Source organism: Sorex fumeus, unplaced genomic scaffold, assembly GCF_029834395.1.
Source record: "Sorex fumeus unplaced genomic scaffold, SorFum_2.1 ptg000042l, whole genome shotgun sequence".
In the NCBI taxonomy this organism is placed as follows: Eukaryota; Metazoa; Chordata; class Mammalia; order Eulipotyphla; family Soricidae; genus Sorex; species Sorex fumeus.
The window spans coordinates 9,666,657-9,684,878 of NW_026606099.1; the positions used below are offsets into that span (position 1 = coordinate 9,666,657).

The 18,222-nt window shown below is 53.6% G+C and overlaps 1 protein-coding gene across 2 annotated transcripts; it reads right to left on the reverse strand.

The window, feature by feature from the left end:
• Positions 1-6,189: 6,189 nt before the first annotated feature.
• Positions 6,190-16,919, reverse strand: ATP5MC2 (ATP synthase membrane subunit c locus 2). 2 transcript variants are annotated; one of them, XM_056120178.1, is made up of 5 exons: positions 16,828-16,919; positions 12,589-12,658; positions 10,878-10,955; positions 9,807-10,000; positions 6,190-6,450 (listed from the first exon to the last, which is right to left on the reverse strand). In XM_056120178.1, exons 1-5 carry the CDS (start codon positions 16,902-16,904, stop codon positions 6,336-6,338), a joined length of 534 nt encoding a protein of 177 aa, XP_055976153.1. In that variant the 5' UTR covers positions 16,905-16,919; the 3' UTR covers positions 6,190-6,335. The 2 variants fall into 2 exon arrangements, with proteins under 2 accessions (XP_055976153.1, XP_055976154.1); XM_056120179.1 differs by lacking the exon at positions 16,828-16,919 and adding an exon at positions 16,036-16,071.
• Between the last annotated feature and the right edge of the window lie 1,303 nt (positions 16,920-18,222).

Here is an 18,222-nt window from a genome sequence, read left to right on the forward strand (position 1 = left end):
GAAAAAAATAGCAAGTTCATTCAAGTTAAATAGCTGAAGTAAAACAGCACCGTAGCACTGTGGGACTGTCCTCCCATTGTTCATCGATTTGCTCGAGCAGGTCCAGTTACATCTCCATCGTGAGACTTGTTACCATTTTTGGCATATTGACTACGTCACGGGTAGCTTGCCGGGCTCTCCAAGAGGGGCAGAGGAATTGAACCTGGCTCTGCTGGGCTGGCGGCTTGCAAGGCAAATGCCCTACCGCTGTGCTATTGCTCCAGCCGTAAAACAGCATAATTTTAAAAAAATGGTGTTTTTTTCCTTTTTGGGGGGGTCACACTCAGCAATGCTCAGGGGTTACTCCTGGCTCTACACTCAAGAATCACTCCTGGCAGGGATCTGGGGGGATCATATGGGATGCCGGGGATAGAATCCAGTCTGTACCTATTGTGCTATCTCTTTGGCCCCTATCTATTGGTTTTATTATTTCTTTTTAGTCTCCCAAGTGGTGCTCAGGACACCTGGGGACCTGCGTCTGGCTCTGTGGGCTTGAAGGTTCAGGATTTTCTCTGGGAGCCACATCCTGTACTGGGGACTCCTGGTCGTTCTCAGAGGACTGTGTAGGGTCAGGGTTCAAACCTGGGACATTAGCAGTGTTCACCAGCTCTCTCAGCTATCTCCCTGGCACCATAACTGATTTGTTCATTTTGGAGTTACGCCCAGTGGAGTTCAGGGTTCTCTCTTGGGTAAGGCTCCGATCATATGTGGTACTGGGGATTGAATGTGGGTCAGTCACATGTAAGGCAAACACCCTACCCACTGTCCTATCTCTCTGGTCCCCATAAGTGACACTGTAGAAACTGAGAAGCGAGGCCATATGCTTTGTCTGCACAAGGCCTGGGTTCGAATCCTGGCACAGTATGGTCTCTTGAGCACCATCAGGAGTTGATTCCTGAGCACCAAACTGTGTATGACCCAAACCTGTACTACCCCATAAAGGAAATAAGAATGAGAGAGAGAGAGAGAGAGAGAGAGAGAGAGAGAGAGAGACTGACGAGTAATAAGAAAGGCCTAAACCTTGCTACTGTCAACATCTCTCCAGGTTCTTTTTCCAGAGGCTTTTTAGCTAGCTATATAAATTTCTGATGATTGCCTTTTTTATGCCAAATATAAAAGAGGGAGGGCTGTGAGATAGTACAGCAGGTAAGGCACTTGTCTTGCATGTGGCTGACCCAGGTTCAATCCCTGGCACCTCACACGGTCTCTAAGCAGAGTCAAGAGAAAGTCCTGAGTACTGTCAGGAGTGGCCCCAAACCAAAAAATTAAAGAGGGAGAAGCTGAGTGTAAAATTCCTATTTTATTTTCTGAAGTCCATGGAGAAAGAGAAAATCATTTATAATTAATATACTCAAGGCACTGTCTGCCTGTATACAATCCCTGCCATAAGAAACTATTGTTAGTTGGTGGGAAGAAACTAAGGTCCAAGGAAGATACTGCCCAGTGATCTTCTCAAACATCAGTACTCAGAGGTAGAAAAAGATGAGGATTATTTCCTGATTTCAAAACATGTGCTATATATATTTTTTTTGTTTTGTTTTTGTATCACACTTGTCAGTGCTCAGAGCTAACTCCTGGTTCCGCGCTCAGGGATCACTCCTGGCAGGGCTCAGGGGACCATACGGGGGTACCTGGGATCAAATCCAGGTTAGCTGCGCGCAAGGTTAAGCGCCCTGCCCACTGCACGATCTCTCTGGCCCTGAATGTTCTACTTCTGAAACTACAAGGACATGCAGAAACTTTTCATTTCTGACGCTATCAGCATTGGAGAGATCTTCAGAAAACATTCTCTTGGACCTTTTCAGCATTCCTCCGCCCAAGTGGCTGGCAGCTTGGGACGCTACTAAGTGTCTCTTGGGGCTTGAAGGAAAGCAGATGCAGGTTGCCTTGAAGACTGCTGCAAGGCAGGCACCTTCCCTGCTGTGCTCAACTCCGGCCCCAACTCCGGAAGAAACTTGTTTCCAGGGTTCTTGCAGCACCATCTCATCATTCACCTCAGAGAGCAAACACGTCGGCCACCAAGCCTCGCTTCCAAGCACTTAAGGGGTAGCTAGATTCCATTGCAGAAAAAGACCCAAGCCGGGGAACAGATACCTGATAAACAACAGAATAGCAATATAGCTAATGCACTTGATCTTAGCCAACAGCGGGAGGGCGTTTCCCTTGCACGCGGCCAGCCCGGCCGAGCCGGGTTCGATTCCTCCGCCCCTCTCGGAGAGCCCGGCAAGCTACCGAGAGTATCTCGCCCGCACGGCAGAGCCTGGCAAGCTCCCAGGGATGTATTCGATTTGCCAAACACAGTCACAACAAGTCTCATGATGGAGACATTACTGGGCCCGCTCGAGAAAATCAATGAACAACGGGAGGACAGTGTGACAGCAATATGGATAGGATCTCTCCCAATTCTTTTTTCATTTAAAAAATATTTTCGGGGCTGGAGCGATAGCACAGCAGGTAGGGCGTTTGCCTTGCACGCAGCCAACATGGCCGACACAGGTTCCATTCCCAGCACCCCATATGGTCCCCTGAGCACTGCCAGGAGCAATTCCTGAGGGCATGAGCCAGGAGTAACCCCTGAGCATCGCCGGGTGTGACCCAAAAAGCAAAAAAAAAAAAAATTTCTTTTTTCACTTATTATTTGTTTGGATTTGGGGCCACACCTAGTGTTGCTCAGGGGTTACTCCTGGCTCTGCTCTCAGGGATCACTGCTGTTCAGGCTCAGAGGACATATGGTGTGCTGGGGATCAAACTCCAGTCAGCCATGTGCAAGGCAAACCCTACCCTCTCTCTGTGCTCTTTGGTTCCCCCTTCACAAAAAATGCTAAATTCCTCGCTCCCTTTCCTTGCAGTTGTCACAATGAGCCAGGGCTGCCCAGCTGTGTTCAGGTTCCGCTGTGGCACTCCCAGGAGGCGGGGGTGCTTCCACATGGCCCGATGTGCCCCAAGATTTGTACTCCCTTCCCTGTGATGCTTGCACTCAAGCTTGCAGGTTGCTCTTGGTGGAGGCCTGCAAGTTGTGGTGATGTTGCTCTGGTCCTGGTGAACACGTGTTCACCAGGGGTTGCACTTCCTGTTCCGGGAGCTCCCGGGTTTTTTTCATTGTGAAGCTCACCAAATGTCACATCCCATTTTGTTTACACACGGCTGGCAGCGGTGAGAATTCCTGGCGGTGCTGCAGATCACGGGCAGTTGAGCTTCCAGGCTCCAACAGTAGCACCGTAAGGGCTGTGCTTGGTAAACGTAAGATACAGAGAATTTTAACTCATGACCATTCATCTGAAAGGCAAGTCACTGGGCTAGTCCTCTGAGCCCCTTAAGCTCTTGACCACTATGACAAACAGACAATATGAATAGTTTGGGGAAGGTGGGGACAGGACAGTTTATTCCGGGGTTGTCTCTGCCAAAAAAAAAAAAAAGAATAACCGACCTACTTAGTTCTGAAAAAAACTTTAACTTACATAACTATTTCATCCATGTGTAAGTTAAGGTTTACTTAAAGTTTATAGTCATTAAAAATATAATTCCTGGAAGCTGGAGCAATAGCGGGTAGGGCGTTTTGCCTTATGTGCGGCCAACCCAGGTTCGATTCCCAGCATCCCATATGGTTCCCCAAGCACTGCCAGGAGTGACTCCTGAGTGCAGAGCCAGGAGTAACCCCTGTGCATCGCTGGGTGTGACCCAAAAAGCAAAACAAAGCAAAACTAAAAAAAAAAAAAAAGATTCCTTACCTTTAAAATTATTCTAAGGTTCTTCTTGAAGCATTTTGAGTTATTTTTGGGGGGGGGGATGTCAACCTAGTGATGCTCAGGGCTTACTCCTGGCTTTGCACTCAGGAATCACTCCTGGCAGTGCTCAAGGGGACCATATGGGATGCTGGGAATCGAACCCGGGTCAGTCACACCCTACATGCTGTACTATCGCTCTAGCTCTCGAGGCATTTAATTTTTTTTTTTTTACTTTTTGGGTCACACCCGGCGATGCACAGGGGTTCCTCCTGGCTCTGCACTCAGGAGTTACTCCTGGCGGTGCTCAGGGGACCATATGGGATGCTGGAATCGAACCCAGGTCGGCTGCGTGCAAGGCAAACACCCTCCCCGCTGTGCTATCTCTCCAGTCCCTCTCTTGAGGTATTTTTAAGAGAAAAGGCTTATCTGTACTTATTCTGCCCTTTCCTTGCAAAAATAGTGGTCAGTGACACTAGACTTGGGGAAGAGTCCCAAAAAACTAACTTTTTATAGTCTTATTCCATGGGCTGTCATCTTTATCTCCAGCTTTGCTGGTCCATGCCTCTGAGAGAATCCTTTGACCTCAAGGTCTATTTTCTCACTAAACAAAGGAAGGCGGTTGGTTTAAATCAGAATCTCTCGAAGTGGGGGCGGGACATATGACACCCTGTAGGTACCCAGGATATTCCAAGGGGCACAGATGAAAATACATAATGGGGAACCATGGCACGAGACTAGATGGTCAAGAGTAGGCCATGACTGAAAAAGATTTAGACTAAAAAGAACTGGCTATGACTTTTTTTTTTTGCGCTTTTTGGGTCACACCCGGCGATGCTCAGGGGTTACTCCTGGCTCATGCACTCAGGAATTGCTCCTGGCGGTGCTCGGGGGACCATATGGGGTGCTGGGAATGGAACCTGTGTCGGCCATGTTGGCTGCGTGCAAGGCAAACGCCCTACCCGCTGTGCTATCGCTCCAGCCCCGGCTATGATCTTTTTGACGTCGAACTCTGCAGCCAGAGAGATGACACAGCAATGACATAGCACACAGGGTGCTTGCCTGACACACAGCTGACCTGGGTTTGATCCCAGCCCTAGACAGCTCCCTGAGCGCCTCCAGGAGTGATCCCAGAGTGCAGAGCCAAGAGCAAGGCCTGAGCACTGCCAGCTGTGGCCCCCTCTGCCAAAAAGGAAACGTGATTATGACACAGTGCCTGTGTCAAGAAACTGATCATCTAAAGGCACGTGAATGTGCAGATGTGTGTGCAGACAGTTCGCTGCTTATGACGATAAGCATATAAAGAATACGGGGCCAAAGACAGCTTAAGAGGCTGCAACAAATGCTTCCTAGTGGAAACCCATGGTTCAGCCCCCAGCATGGCACGGTCTCCCCGAGTACTGCCAAGTGTGTTATAGCCCTTTATAGGGGTAATGTTCATTTGAAAACCAGATGGAAGCCTCATGGAAACTTTTTTTTGCTTTTGGGTCACACACGGCAATGCACAGGGGTTACTCCTGGCTCTGCACTCAGGAATCACTCCTGGCGGTGCTCAGGGGACCATATGGGATGCTGGGAATCGAACCCGGGTCGGCCGCATGCAAGGCAAACACCCTACTCGCTGTGCTATCGCTCCAGCCCCGATACCGAAGTTTTAAGGGTAAAGTAGCATGTGCAGGGAAAGATGATGGGGCCACGAGTTGGACAGAGTATAGTACGTAGGGCACCTACCTTGTGTGCAGTGAACCTGGTTCAATCCCTAGCACCACAGGTGACAGAGGGTCTCCCCACTTTACCAGGAGTAATCCTGGACACCATTGGCTGTGCCCCCTACGCACCAAAAGACGACGACAAAGACAAACACTTCACTTTAGATAGTGTGTGGGATGAATAAAAGGTACAGCTGAGAAAGCTGATGTCAGATGTTTTCCGAACTGGTAAATGACAGTCCCATGTGTGAGGATTAACCCAGAAGAGGTGGGTGCCGCGTGGAAGCGCTGGAAGGGACTGGAAGCAGAAAACAGGGCTCAAAATTCTAAGCTAGGATGTTCAGTGATAGAGCCCGTTTTGCATGTATGAAACCGAAAGTACCAGAGAAAAGAAAACTTGAAGCTGCTGCTGACCCAAACCTCCAAGGAGAGTAACAGGCCATCCCAGGTGAAAACGAGTATTTTGTTTTTGGGCTACACTGGCAATGCCCGGGAGACCACGCAGTGCCAGGGATCACACAGGGCATCCCACACGTCAAACACAGCTGCAGTCAGTTCGGCAGTCTCTGGCCCCGCACTGACAAAGCCTCCCTGACACAGAGGACGAAGCGCGAGCGAGCCCAGAGGCACGCTGGGACGGAGCTGTCACCCCCGCAGGCCCCACACTCGCACAGGCACTCAGCCAACTGCGGAAAGAAACACACGGGACTCAAGAAACATCTTATTAATACAGTATTTATTTGTCTTCCCTGTCATGCCCTGAGCCAGCCATTTCCCCCAGGCAGCCCGGGGAAGTTCTGGAAGATGAGCACACAGGGCCGAAGAGACACAGGAGAAACAGCTCTGGGAGGCGGAGACGGCTCCTTCACATGGCGAAGAGGATGAGAAAGGCCACCATCAGGCAGAAGAGCCCCATGGCCTCCGAGAGGGCGAAGCCCAGAATGGCGTAGGAAAAGAGCTGCTGCTTCAGGGAAGGGTTCCTAGGGAAGGGGGAAAGAGGCTGAACTTCTCGTTCACGCAAAGACACGGAGACGCCGGTGGTGGGCGAAGGGAGGTTCGTCTCAAGACCCTCTTTTGTTGCCGGGCCCCACCTGCGGCCTTCAGGGCTTCTTCCTGGCTCCGCACGGAGCGGTCACTCTTGGCAAGGCTCAGGGGACCACGGGGGGTGCTGGGTATCAAGCAGGGTCGGCCTCGGGCAAGGGAAGCCTTGCCTGCCGCACTCTCTCCCCAACGCATTTCCTGAGTGGAGGGTGGGGCCCACACCCAGCAGTGTTCGGAGGGTCACGTAATACCAGGCGGGCACGGGGCTGAGCTATTTTTCCAGCTTACCCCGCATCTTTCAGGGTGATACTACCACACACCCATATTCTTGTTCATATTATGAAGGGTTCCACAGCGTCAAGGACAGCACAAAGTCCTGTAACATGGTCCCGACACAAACGCTCTCACCGCTAGATCACCCACCCACCCACTCACCACAAAATGGTAAGACTCCGGGGCCTGAACACTCGAAGCTATGAGGCCCACCAGGAAAAGGCAGCCTCTGTAAGACTTGAGGCAGAACTCCCAAATATAAAACCAAGAAAGCCAGACTACAGTGGCAGTCGTGGGGGATTTGAGAGGCTTGGCTCCCTGTCATTCTCTTCAGACAGTCTCTGGGGCGCGTCTTCCAAACCCTTGGGCCTTACGGCGCGCAATCAGAAAATAGAATTCTAGAGGAAGGAGTTCTGAGGAACAGATCTTCTCTTACTACCAAAGTAAGAAGATTCTGGACTGTAAGACACTACAAATGGGGGCCAGGGATCAAGTCCCCAAGGGTCGGTGCAATGCCTCCCCCAACGGGAGGTATGTGCTCGATCCCTGGCAACTCAGTCTCCTGAGCACTGCTGGGAGTGATCCCCAAGCAACATGCCAGAGTTCCTGAGCATCATCTGCCAACTTTCGCCCCTGAAATTACAAACGGTCTGTGGGGCTTAGATACATACTATCAATCGAAATGGAAAAAAGAGTGGAAGAAACGCCAGCAGCGGTCCCTAAGCAGAGCCAGAAGTGACTCCTGAGCACTGTGGGTATGGCCCCCAAACCAACCAGCCCCCCGCCCCCACCAAGGGTATAAAGAACTCTCAGGTTTCAAAGTCTGTACAGATGCCATTTCTCTTCCTGTCACCCCCAAAAGAAAAGGCAAAGCAGCAAACGCTTTAAGGAACGTGAACACAGAAGCAGTCAGCCTTCTTGTTTCGTAAAAATCCTTTGAAAAATAAACATATTTCCCCCAAAGACATTACGAGAACTTGTGCATCTCCAGAGGATTAATTTAGCTCTAACTGCAAGTTGCCCAGAGCTGGTGCGGACGGATCCCAGGGGCCAGGGACCAGCGGGGCGAGCTGAAGAGGCATTTTCCCAGGAGTGACAAGAGGGAATTCCCGGGGATGGGGAAAACAGCGGTAAAGCTGTGTAAACCTAGACCAGGGGCAGCAAACTTTTTTTTTGTAAAGGGCCAGAGACTAAATAGAGCGAGCCCCCAATTTAAATGTGAATTTTCCACTTTTGCCACGGTAAGACAGAAACATTTAACGACAGCTTCCAGTCAGTCATCTTTGCTTTCCTTCCTATTTTTGGGGGGTTCGGGGGAGTTGGGCCACACAGGGCTGTGTTCAGGGTGGACTCCTGAGCGGTGCCGAGGAATCACTCCTGACGGCGCTCTGGGGAACAAACCCAGGTTGACTGTGTGCAGAGCAAGCACCGCCCTCACGGTACGATCTCCCCGGCCCTCATCGGTTTTCATGTTTTCAACCGAATGATGGTGCCATCAGGAGACAACCCCATCGTAAGCGAAGCAGTACCAGTATTTCAGGTTTTCGGGGTCACGTGGGATCTTCGCTTTTCCTCCCCACCCTGAGAAATGTACAACTGGGCCGGAGAGATAAATGGGCTGGCGGTGTACAGGCTTTGATGCGGGAGGCCTCAGGTTTAGTCCCTCCGCCGAGGGGGGAACAGCCCCAGAGCACTGCTGGGTTCGGTCCCCAAATGAAGAAAGTACAACCCAGGCTGGAGAGGCAGATTGGGAGGAAAGACACTTGCTCCTGCCTATGTGGCTCCCGCATCACCAGCCCGGGTTATATCCCTGGCATGACACACCGTCCCGAGCACAAAGCCCGAGAAACAGGCCCCGAACACAGCCCGGTGAGGGCCAACCCCCTCCGCCCTTCGCACGCCCCCTCCAAACACACACACACACACACACACACACACACACACACACACACACCCCAAAAAACCCCATCAGGCCCCGAACACAGCCTGGTGAGGGCTAACCTCCTCCGCCCTTCGCACGCCCCCTCCAAACACACACACACACACACACACACACACACACACACACACACACACCCCCAAAAAACCCCATCAGGCCCCGAACACAGCCCGGTGAGGGCCAACCCCCTCCGCCCTTCGCACGCCCCCTCCAAACACACACACACACACACACACACACATACACACACACACACACACACACACCCCAAAAACCCCATCTAAAACTCAGCTATACAAGATCAATCTGTGTTCGAGACAGGCCTTCCCGCTTCGGTGTGCCGACCCCTGGTCTAGGGCAAAGCTGTTCAACGGAACGCTCCTGAACGGCGGGAACGCTGGCCTGTCCAAGAGGGCGGCCTCTACCTGTACCCAGCGCCTGCAGTATGGCCGGAATGGCTGAAGGACTGAAAATAAACCGTGGTGTTCTGTGTCGCGTTCAGGGGTGCTCAGGGACTACTCCCAGCAATGCTCGGGGAACCGCGCAGTGCCAGGAATCACAATGCGGTCTGCCGCATGCGAGGCAAGTGCCTCAACTTACCCTCTACTAGTGAATTTAAATTCTGATGGTTGGGAAATCTTCACGGTTGGGAAAGAGAGACGGTACAAGCGGCAGGGCTTATGTCTAGGCTGCACAGGGCGAAATATTACTCTCTCTCTTTTTGAGTGGTGGGGTGGGGTGGTTGGTGAGCAGTGCTCAAGGCTCATTCCTGGCCCTGCGCTCAGGGTTCACTCCTGGCAGCCTTGGGGGAACCCACGTAGGGTGCCAGGGATGGAACCCGGATCAGCCGCCTGCAAGGCAAATGCCCCACCCGCTGCACTCATGCTCCAGCCTCCCGCAAGGCTCAGTTTGATTTCTGGCCGCATGTGGCGACCTGAGCATGGCGGCAAAATCCATCCATTTCAATTTGATTGAAAATAGTCACGTGCGGTTGGTAGCTGGAGTAACTAGCATAGCTTAAGACCCCCAATAATTTCCAACAAACCCTTGGGAAAAACAAGAGCGGTAGGGGGCTTGTCTTACCTAGCATAGCCAATGATGAGGCTTCCAAACACAGTCCCAATCCCAGCTCCAGAGCCGGCCACCCCGACCGTGGCAGCCCCGGCCCCAATGAACTTGGCTGCGGTGTCAATGTCCCTCGAAACGGCGCTGGTTTGGAAGCTGCGGCTTGGGACAAGCGAGGTCAGGGGCCGTGGGGCTGCCAAGCTGCCGAGGTTCTGTGAAGAAGAGGGGGACAGAAAATCCGAGTTTTTCGAAAACCCTTCTTGCTTTGAAGAATTCTGTATCGATTAATCCCTCGATGCTATCAGATCCTATGGTTTCTCCTTGAAACAAAAATCATTTCATTCTCCAAGCCCCCAAAAAACTGCCGCCTAGCACAACTTAATATTGTTTTGCTTTTGGGCCACATCCGGCAGTGCTCAGGAGGGTCTTGGGGGAGCAGACAGGGTGCCGGGGTCCCAAGCCAGGTCGGCCACATGCTAGGCAAACACCCTACCTGCTGTACTACTGCCCTGTCCCCAAAGCACTTCTGGGGGGTGGGGGGGCGCGCAGGAGTGTTTAGGCCATACCCAGAGATACTCAGGGGTGATTCCCAGCTCTGCACTCCGAAATCACTTCTGGCAGTGCTTAGGAGACCACAGGGGACGCTGGGATAATGCCTGCGTGAGCCACATACGGCGCAGTGCTAACCCTCTGCCAACTCTCGGGACAGCCCTCCCCGCTCCCCCCGAGCAGAACCTTTTAACCAAGCAACTGATTTCCAGCTATCTTCAGGATTCAGGTCTGGTCTACGAGACTGAAATCCTGGCCAGCTCCAGGTGCTCCAAGGAGGGAACTTCCCTGGGACCGAAGCTCCCAACTGAAGCAGTCAACTAGGCGGATGATGACCGCGGCAGCATACGTGGCCACGTGCTGCCAGGGGCGAAACTGCAACACCAAGGCACGGAAGCCAGGGACTGTCCACCGAGTCCACCTAAGGCATTCGGTCCTTCACTGCGTGCGGGTGCGGACTGTCCTCAGCACGCCCCCTACTGGTTCCACCAGGTCACCTTCCCCTCCCTGATCCCCACCCAGGCCAATTTCCACCTGTACCTCATCTGGAGGGGTCTCTGGTCGTTTCAGCACCACGGCAGACAGTGGTCGGCTCAGCAGCTGGGAGGTGCCCCTGACCTGGAGGAACGGCAGGCATGGGGCAAGGTTAGGGAAAGGGACGCCAACGGCTTCAGTCACGACCACGCCATTACCTGGATGCTCCTTTGATCCTCCCCAAACGCAATCCGGAGTATCTGATCTGCTACCTTTAGCAAATTAAAGATTCGAGAACCACACCTCTTCTGCTTCCCAGGTTTCTTTGATCTAAGGGAATCTACCTGTGTGCGTGTTACCCTTTGCTACAAGGAGGAACAGGAGGAAATCTGGGCGTGGAAGCATTTGTTTTTACTGATAAGTGGCCTCTATCAACAAGCCAGTTCACAGATGGAAGCCAACAACCTGAGTATGACCCTCTGAACACACACTTCTGGAAAACAGGAACGTCCTCCTCATAACTAACAAGTCGGGGTTTCCAAAGCATACAACATGTTCGGTTAATAACCCAGGTTAGGGTTACAACAGACCAAGACTCAAATCAGCTATATGATCTTAGGATGAGTCTTTTAAAATTTCTCAGCCTACTTTACCTTTCAAAGGGGAAGAAGGCTTGATCTGGAGACACATCGGTACACTTTGTTCCAGGGGCTAGGAAGGTATTTCAGGGGACTGGAGTGCATACTTTGCAGCAGGAATTCCAGATTCAATCCTCCACATTATGTGGTCTCCTAAACACAGCCCAGAGCTACCCCCAAGTACTGAGCCAGGAGCCATCTCCAACAATCTCCATCACTAGGAAAAACATCTTTTTTCCAGAAGAGTAGTTAAGTACTCTACAAATGGTGCCCACTAATAGTACCACCGACTGCGGAATGTACCAAATGCTCTACCATAATCTAGGACCTCTCCCCTACTGTTTCTGAGCCGAGCGGTTTCCAATGCATATTTTAGCCCCCCCGCCCCGGGTTTATGATTTGGGGGTGACAGGGAGATTTGGGCCACACTTGGTGATGCTAGGAATGGAACTGGGGTCAGCAGCTTACAAAGGGCCTTCACCTCTCCTTCCTCTCTGGTCCTCCCACTCATTTTTAAGCTTCCAGAGGGAACTCCTAAATGTGGCTAATATGGCTGACTGACACGCAGGACACAATTCCATATACAGTGCATACTCAGTTCAGGTTTTTCCATGTTTATGAATTTTGACCCATACATGAATCTAGAGTCTTATTTACACTCTTCTTTTGGCCGGGCAGGGGTGCGAGCCATATCCTGTAATAACACAGGGACTATTCTTGGTTCTATGCGCAGGAATGACCCCTGGTGGTACTTGAGAACTCACATACAGTGGCCCGGACCTAACTGGGGTTGCCTACATGCAACCTCACCTCCTGTACGATTTCTTTGGCCCTCATTTGTACTCTCTACTAAGAGAAGGGAAAGAGAATAAGCCTCTAACGGCTATGAAGCTGAGCGTGCCTGGTGAGCATTCACACTGCAAGCACAGAGAAGGGCCTTTCTCCAGTCCACTGCAGAGAACAAGACGGAGGAAGAGGAGACGAGATGCTCTTCCTAGGAACCAGGCACCTGGCTCAAAGGGCTGGAGGGAACGGTACCCCGGGGTCCCTTGAGCACCACCAGATGCCCTCCCAACCCCTGAACAAAAGTGGAAAGATGGCCCTCCGTAAGATCTCTCCCAGAAAAGGCTAGTACTCACCACGATGGGGGCGGAGACGAATTTGGCGCAGGCATACATCTTCAGGGGATGAGGGGCCGTGGCAGGAGAGCTAGAATGACAGAAGCAGCCTGTGAACAGAGTGATTTATACGCCGAAGTACATCCTGATTAACAGAAAGGGCGCTCTGGAAAATTCAGGTGGCCCGAGAACAGAGCGACTGACCCCAATTCGTCAGCAAGTAGAGTCAGAACCCTGAAGCCAAGACTCAACACTTTCTTATACTCCCTCGTTTGAACAAGTAGCCACTTGGCCCCTACTTTAAGGCCCACTGTTCACTTCTTTATACAGACCCTCACAGGTCGGGCTCTTCAAGAGGACCTCCTCATGTCCTTTTCCTGTCTTCCTCGGTCTCTATTCAAAAGGAACCATTTTAGGGGCTGGAGAGACAGTACAGGAGGTGAGGCGCTTGCCTTATGTGCAGCCGCGGAAGCCACAACCCCGGTTCCAACTATGGGCACTGAGGCCAGAGAGAGTACAGTGGGGAAGTCTGCCTTGCTCACGGCTGACCCAGGTTCAGTACAGTGCCAGGTTCTGGCACTGAGGCCAGAGAGAGTACAGTGGGTCTGCCTTGCTCACGGCTGACCCAGGTTCAATCACCCGCGCCCATCCCATATGGTCTCCGAGTGATCCTTGAGTGCAGAGCCAGGAGTAAGCCCTGATTACAGCAGGGTGTGCCTCCCTCAAAATCAAAGCCAAAAAAAAACCCACCTCAAACCCCCAGGCATCATATATAGTCCCCAGAAACTGCCAGTGGTGATTCCTGAGCACAGAGCCAGGCACCACTAAGAGTGTGGACTTCAAACCAAAAATCAATCAAAAGAGGTCTGTAAAATCTTTCTTAGAAATTTATTTCCTAGTTATGTAGAAATGGTATTAGATGTTCTCTATCATTTAATAACATACGTGTGGACCGAAAGATGTAAGTGCTGTATAAAACCAGCCAATTATGTTGAACTAGCATACCTGCCTTTATTGTATGTCATCAGCCTTAACAGAAAGGCCCTGAAGATTTACTTTCCTTTTTCCTAGAAAGCATCTGCATGCATTTTGTCTTGGTAAGATTTCATTCAGAATTTATGCAAAAGATTCATGTATGTATGGTAATTAACACATCTGATCATAGTTTATTTCTTGCCAAATTTATCACTGTCACTGTCTTCTTGTTCATAGATTTGCTCGAGCGGACCCAGTAACGGCTCCACTGTGAGACTTGTGACTGTGTTTGGCATATTGAATACGTCACGGGGAGCTTGCCAGGTTTTGCCGTGTGGGTGAGATACTCAGTAACTTGCCGGGCTCTCCGAGAGGGGCGGGGGAATTGAACCCGGGTCGGTGGGGTCGGCGTGTGTAAGGCAAACACACTACCACTGTGTTATCGCTCCAGCTAAATTTATATTTATCAGAATTTTCTGCATTAAACCACATTTGTAACGAAGGTGTTAAAGAACATTAGTCTTAGTTAATAAAACTTGCGGTGTTTCTTAAATTTCAATTATCAAAAAATTTTTACGCTGGAGTTTGATTGCACTGTGGGTAGGGCATTTGCCTTGCATGGGGCCGACCCGGGTTTGATTCTTTCGTCCTTCTCGGAGAGCCCGGCAAGCTACCCAGAGTATCCTGCCTGCACGACAGAGCCTGGCAAGCTCCCTGTGGTGTATCCGATATGACAAAAACAGTAACTACAAGTCTCACAATGGAGACATTACTGATGCCCGCTGGAGCAAATCAATGAACAACGGGAGGACAGTGCCACAGTACTGTTTATTCAACACAATATTTAATTTTTTTTTTTTTAGAACCACTCTCCAGATCTCATCATTTAGGCCTTAATGTTCCTGGGATGGGGGTCAGAGCAATAGTGCAGCGGGTGGGGTGTTTGCCTTCCATGCGGCCGACTCCGGTTCAATCCCCGGCATCCCATATGGTCCCCCCAGCATGGCCAGGAGTAATTCCTGGTGCAGAGCCAGGAATAACCCAAAAAGGAAAGGGGGAAAAAGTTCCTGGGATTTTTTTGGGCCACACTCAGTGGTACTCAGGGATTTCCTTGGCTCTGTGCTCAAGGATCACTCCTGAAGGTATTTGGGAGACCATATAGGGCACCAGGGGGCTCACGGGGCCAGAGGGATGCAAGACCCGTGCCTTACCTGCCATTCTCTCTCTCTAGCCCCAGATAATAATTTATTTTGGGCGGGAGGCCACACCTGGCAGTGCTTGGATAGGATGCTGAAGATGGAGCCTGCGTCAGCCGCGTGCAAGGCGAATGCCCTACCTACTGTACCACGACTCCCGTCCACCCAATTATTTTTTAACGATAAAGAGGTGGGGGAGGGGGAGCAAACACAACTCCCTACAGCTACAAATCTATGCAGTGGCAGTTCCCGCAGTAGAGAAACAGAGGCCAGCATATTTGGAATGCAATGGACAGACCCTCTCTTTGGGGGGGGGGGGGGGGAATCAACCTTGGTTATTATGGTTTCTTCCCCCACTTAGTGAGGTTTTTCAAAACTCTTGAGGGATGGGGCTGGAGCGATAGGACGGCGGGGAGGGCGTTTGCCTTGCACGTGGCCAACCCGGGTTCAATCCCCAGCATCCCACAGGGTCCCCGGAGCACCGCTAGGTGCAATTCCTGAGTGCATGAGCCAGGAGGAACCCCTGAGCATCCCGGGTGTGACCCAAAAAGGCCGAAAATAAATAAAATAAAAATAGAAACGAAGATGTGGGGCTGGAGCGATAGCACAGCGGGGAGGGTGTTTGCCTTGCGCGTGGTCGACCCGGGTTCGATTCCCAGCATCCCAGAGGGTCCCCCGAGCACCGCCAGGGGTAATTCCTGAGTGCAGAGGCAGGAGTAACCCCTGTGCATTGCCAGGTGTGACTCAAAAAGCAAAAAATGAAATAAAGTAAAATAGCACCCCACCACCAGCAAAAACACCTTCCCCAACACTGCTCCTGGCCCCGGCCGGCATCCCCGGGAAAGCGTGGCCGGGAGGAACCGGGGACGAGCGAGGAGCCTGGCGCCATCCGGCACGTGGCGCATCCTCGGCCCGGGGGGCCACGAGGGACCGCGCCGGGGCCGCGTCTCCGGGTGCAGCTGCGGGTGCCGCCCCGCCCCCCCCGGCCGGGATTCCGTCTCGCACGCGGGGTCTCGGCCCCGGGGGGAGCAGCGGCAGCAGCTGGGGGGCTGCCCCGAGGCCCCCCGCCCCCCGCCGCCCCCCCCGGCCCGGGCCCTCCCGAGACGCCCAAGATGGCGCCGCGCCCGCGCGGCTGGAGGTCAAGCGCGCGCCGAGGGGGCGGCCGGGCCGCGGGGGTCCCGGCGCCCCGGGGGGCTCGGGGGCCGCGCCCGGCGAGCGCCTCGCCGCGTCCGCGCGACTGGGGGGCGGCCCACGCGCGTGCGCGACGCCCGGCGGCCGCGCGGGCCCGAGGCCTTACCTGCGCCCGGGGCCGAGGAGACGGAGAGGGGCGGGGGAGGGGGCGGGCCGAGGGGAAGCGACGCAACGCGCAGGCGCGGCGCAGGGCACCGAGTCGCTCGGCTAGAACGGCGGCGGCGCGGGAGGGCCCACAGCGCCGCCTGCCAGCCCCGTCCGTGAGGGCCGCCCGGGGGCGGCTGCTCCACCTGGTGTCGGAGAGGAGGAACTGCAGGCCGAGGCGCCCTGGGCCGGAGCCGGGCCCGCGCGGGGCTGTGCCCGCGGATCCCGAGCGAGGCCTGCGCTTTGCTCTGCACCTCTTGGCATCCGCGCGCCCCTTTTCCGAGCAGGCGTCGGCGCGTTGCCAAGAGGGAGAAAAAAAGAAAAAAAAAGAAAATCGAGCCGGACAGGCACTGTGGAGGGACACAGAACTGGGACTGGGAGGGAAGAAGAAGACAGAGTGATGGGGTGGGGGCGACTTGATCGCTGGGGAAACCTGCCCGTGGGCCAAGAGTCAGCACCTGCCCCGGCGGCCTCGCGTCCGTCGCCCCCTTTTATTTTTTCCATTCCGGTCATCAGCCGCCAGCGAGGCAGGAGAGGCGAGCGCCGATGGGGGGCGCGCATCAAAGACCTGCAAGGCGACCCCCCCTCCGTGCAGGCGGGGCTGCGCGCAGCCGAGAAAAGCGAGGGTCCCTCCGAGCCCCCTGCTCCACGATCCCCCGGCCCCGCGAGGTGTTCTGGAGGGGGCGCGCGGCCCGCCGCCTCGTCCCCTTTGGTCCCCCCCCCCGCCCGGCCCGGCCCGAGCCGAGCTGCCCACCTGGCCCTGAGTCCGAACCCCGACCGCTTCGGGCGCTGCGGTACGAGAGAGACGGGGAGCGCCCGCCAGACCCGCATCGAAAATTGAAAAAGAAAGGACAGAGAAAAAAGAAAGGAAAGAAAAAAGAAAGAGAAAAGAAAGGAAAGAAAAGAGGAAAGAGAAAGTAAAAAGAAAGGAGAAAGGAAAGAGAAAAAAGAACGAGAAAAAGGAAAGAGAAAGAAAAAAGAAAGGAAAGAGAAAGGAAAGAGAAAAAAGAAAGGAAAGAGGGAACAAGAAAGGAAAGAGAAAGAAAAAGAAAGAAAAGAAAGAGAAAAAGACAGGAAAGAGAAAGTAAAAAGAAAGAAAAGAGAAAGGAAAGAGAAAAAGGAACGAGAAAAAAAGAAAAAGGAAAGAGAAAAAAGGAAAGAAAAAAGAAAGGAAAGAGAAAGGAAAGAGAAAAAGACAGGAAAGAGAAAAAAGGAAAGAGGGAAAAAAGAAAGGAAAGGGGAAAAAAGAAAAGAAAGGGAAAAAAGAAAGGAAAGAGGAAAAAAGAAAGGAAAGAGGAAAAAAGAAAGGAAAGAGGAAAAAAGAGGAAAGGAAAGGGAGGAGGCGGAGGGCGAAGCGGCGGGGCCGCGGCCGTAAATAAGGGCCAATCCGCGCCCCCGCGGGGCCGTCCGTCCTCGCCCCCGGCCCGGGCCCCGCGCGCGCGCCTAATCGGATCGGGCGCGGCGGGGATAAATCACGGCAGCAGCTTTACGGCCCCGGAGGAGGCGCGGGCCGCGCCGGGCGCCCGGGCCGGCGATAAAGCGGCCGCGAGGGCCCGCGGCGCAATTTCCCGGCCCGCGCGGCGCCGTCGCGGGATGTAATTCTGCGCGGCCGCCCGGCTTTAATTATCCTCCGCCGGAATTTCAATGCGGCCGATCCATCTTGCGGGCGGCCGGGGGTTGGCGCGGCCCGTCCCCGCCGCGCCGGCATCTGCATCCTGATGGGCCGCGGGGCGGGGGCGGCGGCGGGGGAGCCGGGGCTCGCGGGGACCAACAGGTGTTTCCCCGGGGGCACCTGCGATGAGCCAGGGCTTGCGGGGGTCACCCCGACGCCCACCCCCGACGCCCACCCCACAGCCCCAGCTTCAGCCGGGGCCAGAAAGCACGTGCAGACGTCTTCGGAGCCGCATGCATCCTCGAGATGGTCCTTGCGGCTGTTTGGGCCCACCGGTTCCGCCCCTCTCACCTATCGCTCAAAAAAACCCCAAAAGAACCCCAAAACTTGGGGCCGGAGCGATAGCACAGAGGGTTTGCATTGCACACGACAAACCTGGGTTCGATTCCCAGCATCCCATACGGGCCCTGAGCACTGCCAGGAGTCGTTCCAGAATGCAAACCCAGGAGTAACCCCTGAGCATCCCCGGTTGTGACC

What these genes read in the sequence shown, in the direction of transcription:
- ATP5MC2 (XM_056120178.1), bottom strand. Translation starts at nt 16,904, where the DNA reads ATGCGGGTCTGGCGGGCGCTCCCCGTCTCTCTCGTACCGCAGCGCCCG. An exon ending in GGGTTCGGACTCAGGGCCAG is followed by an intron (nt 12,659 to 16,827) that starts GTGGGCAGCTCG and finishes CTGTCATTCTAG; the next exon opens with CTCTCCTGCCACGGCCCCTC. An exon ending in TCGTCTCCGCCCCCATCGTG is followed by an intron (nt 10,956 to 12,588) that starts GTGAGTACTAGC and finishes CCGTTCCTCCAG; the next exon opens with GTCAGGGGCACCTCCCAGCT.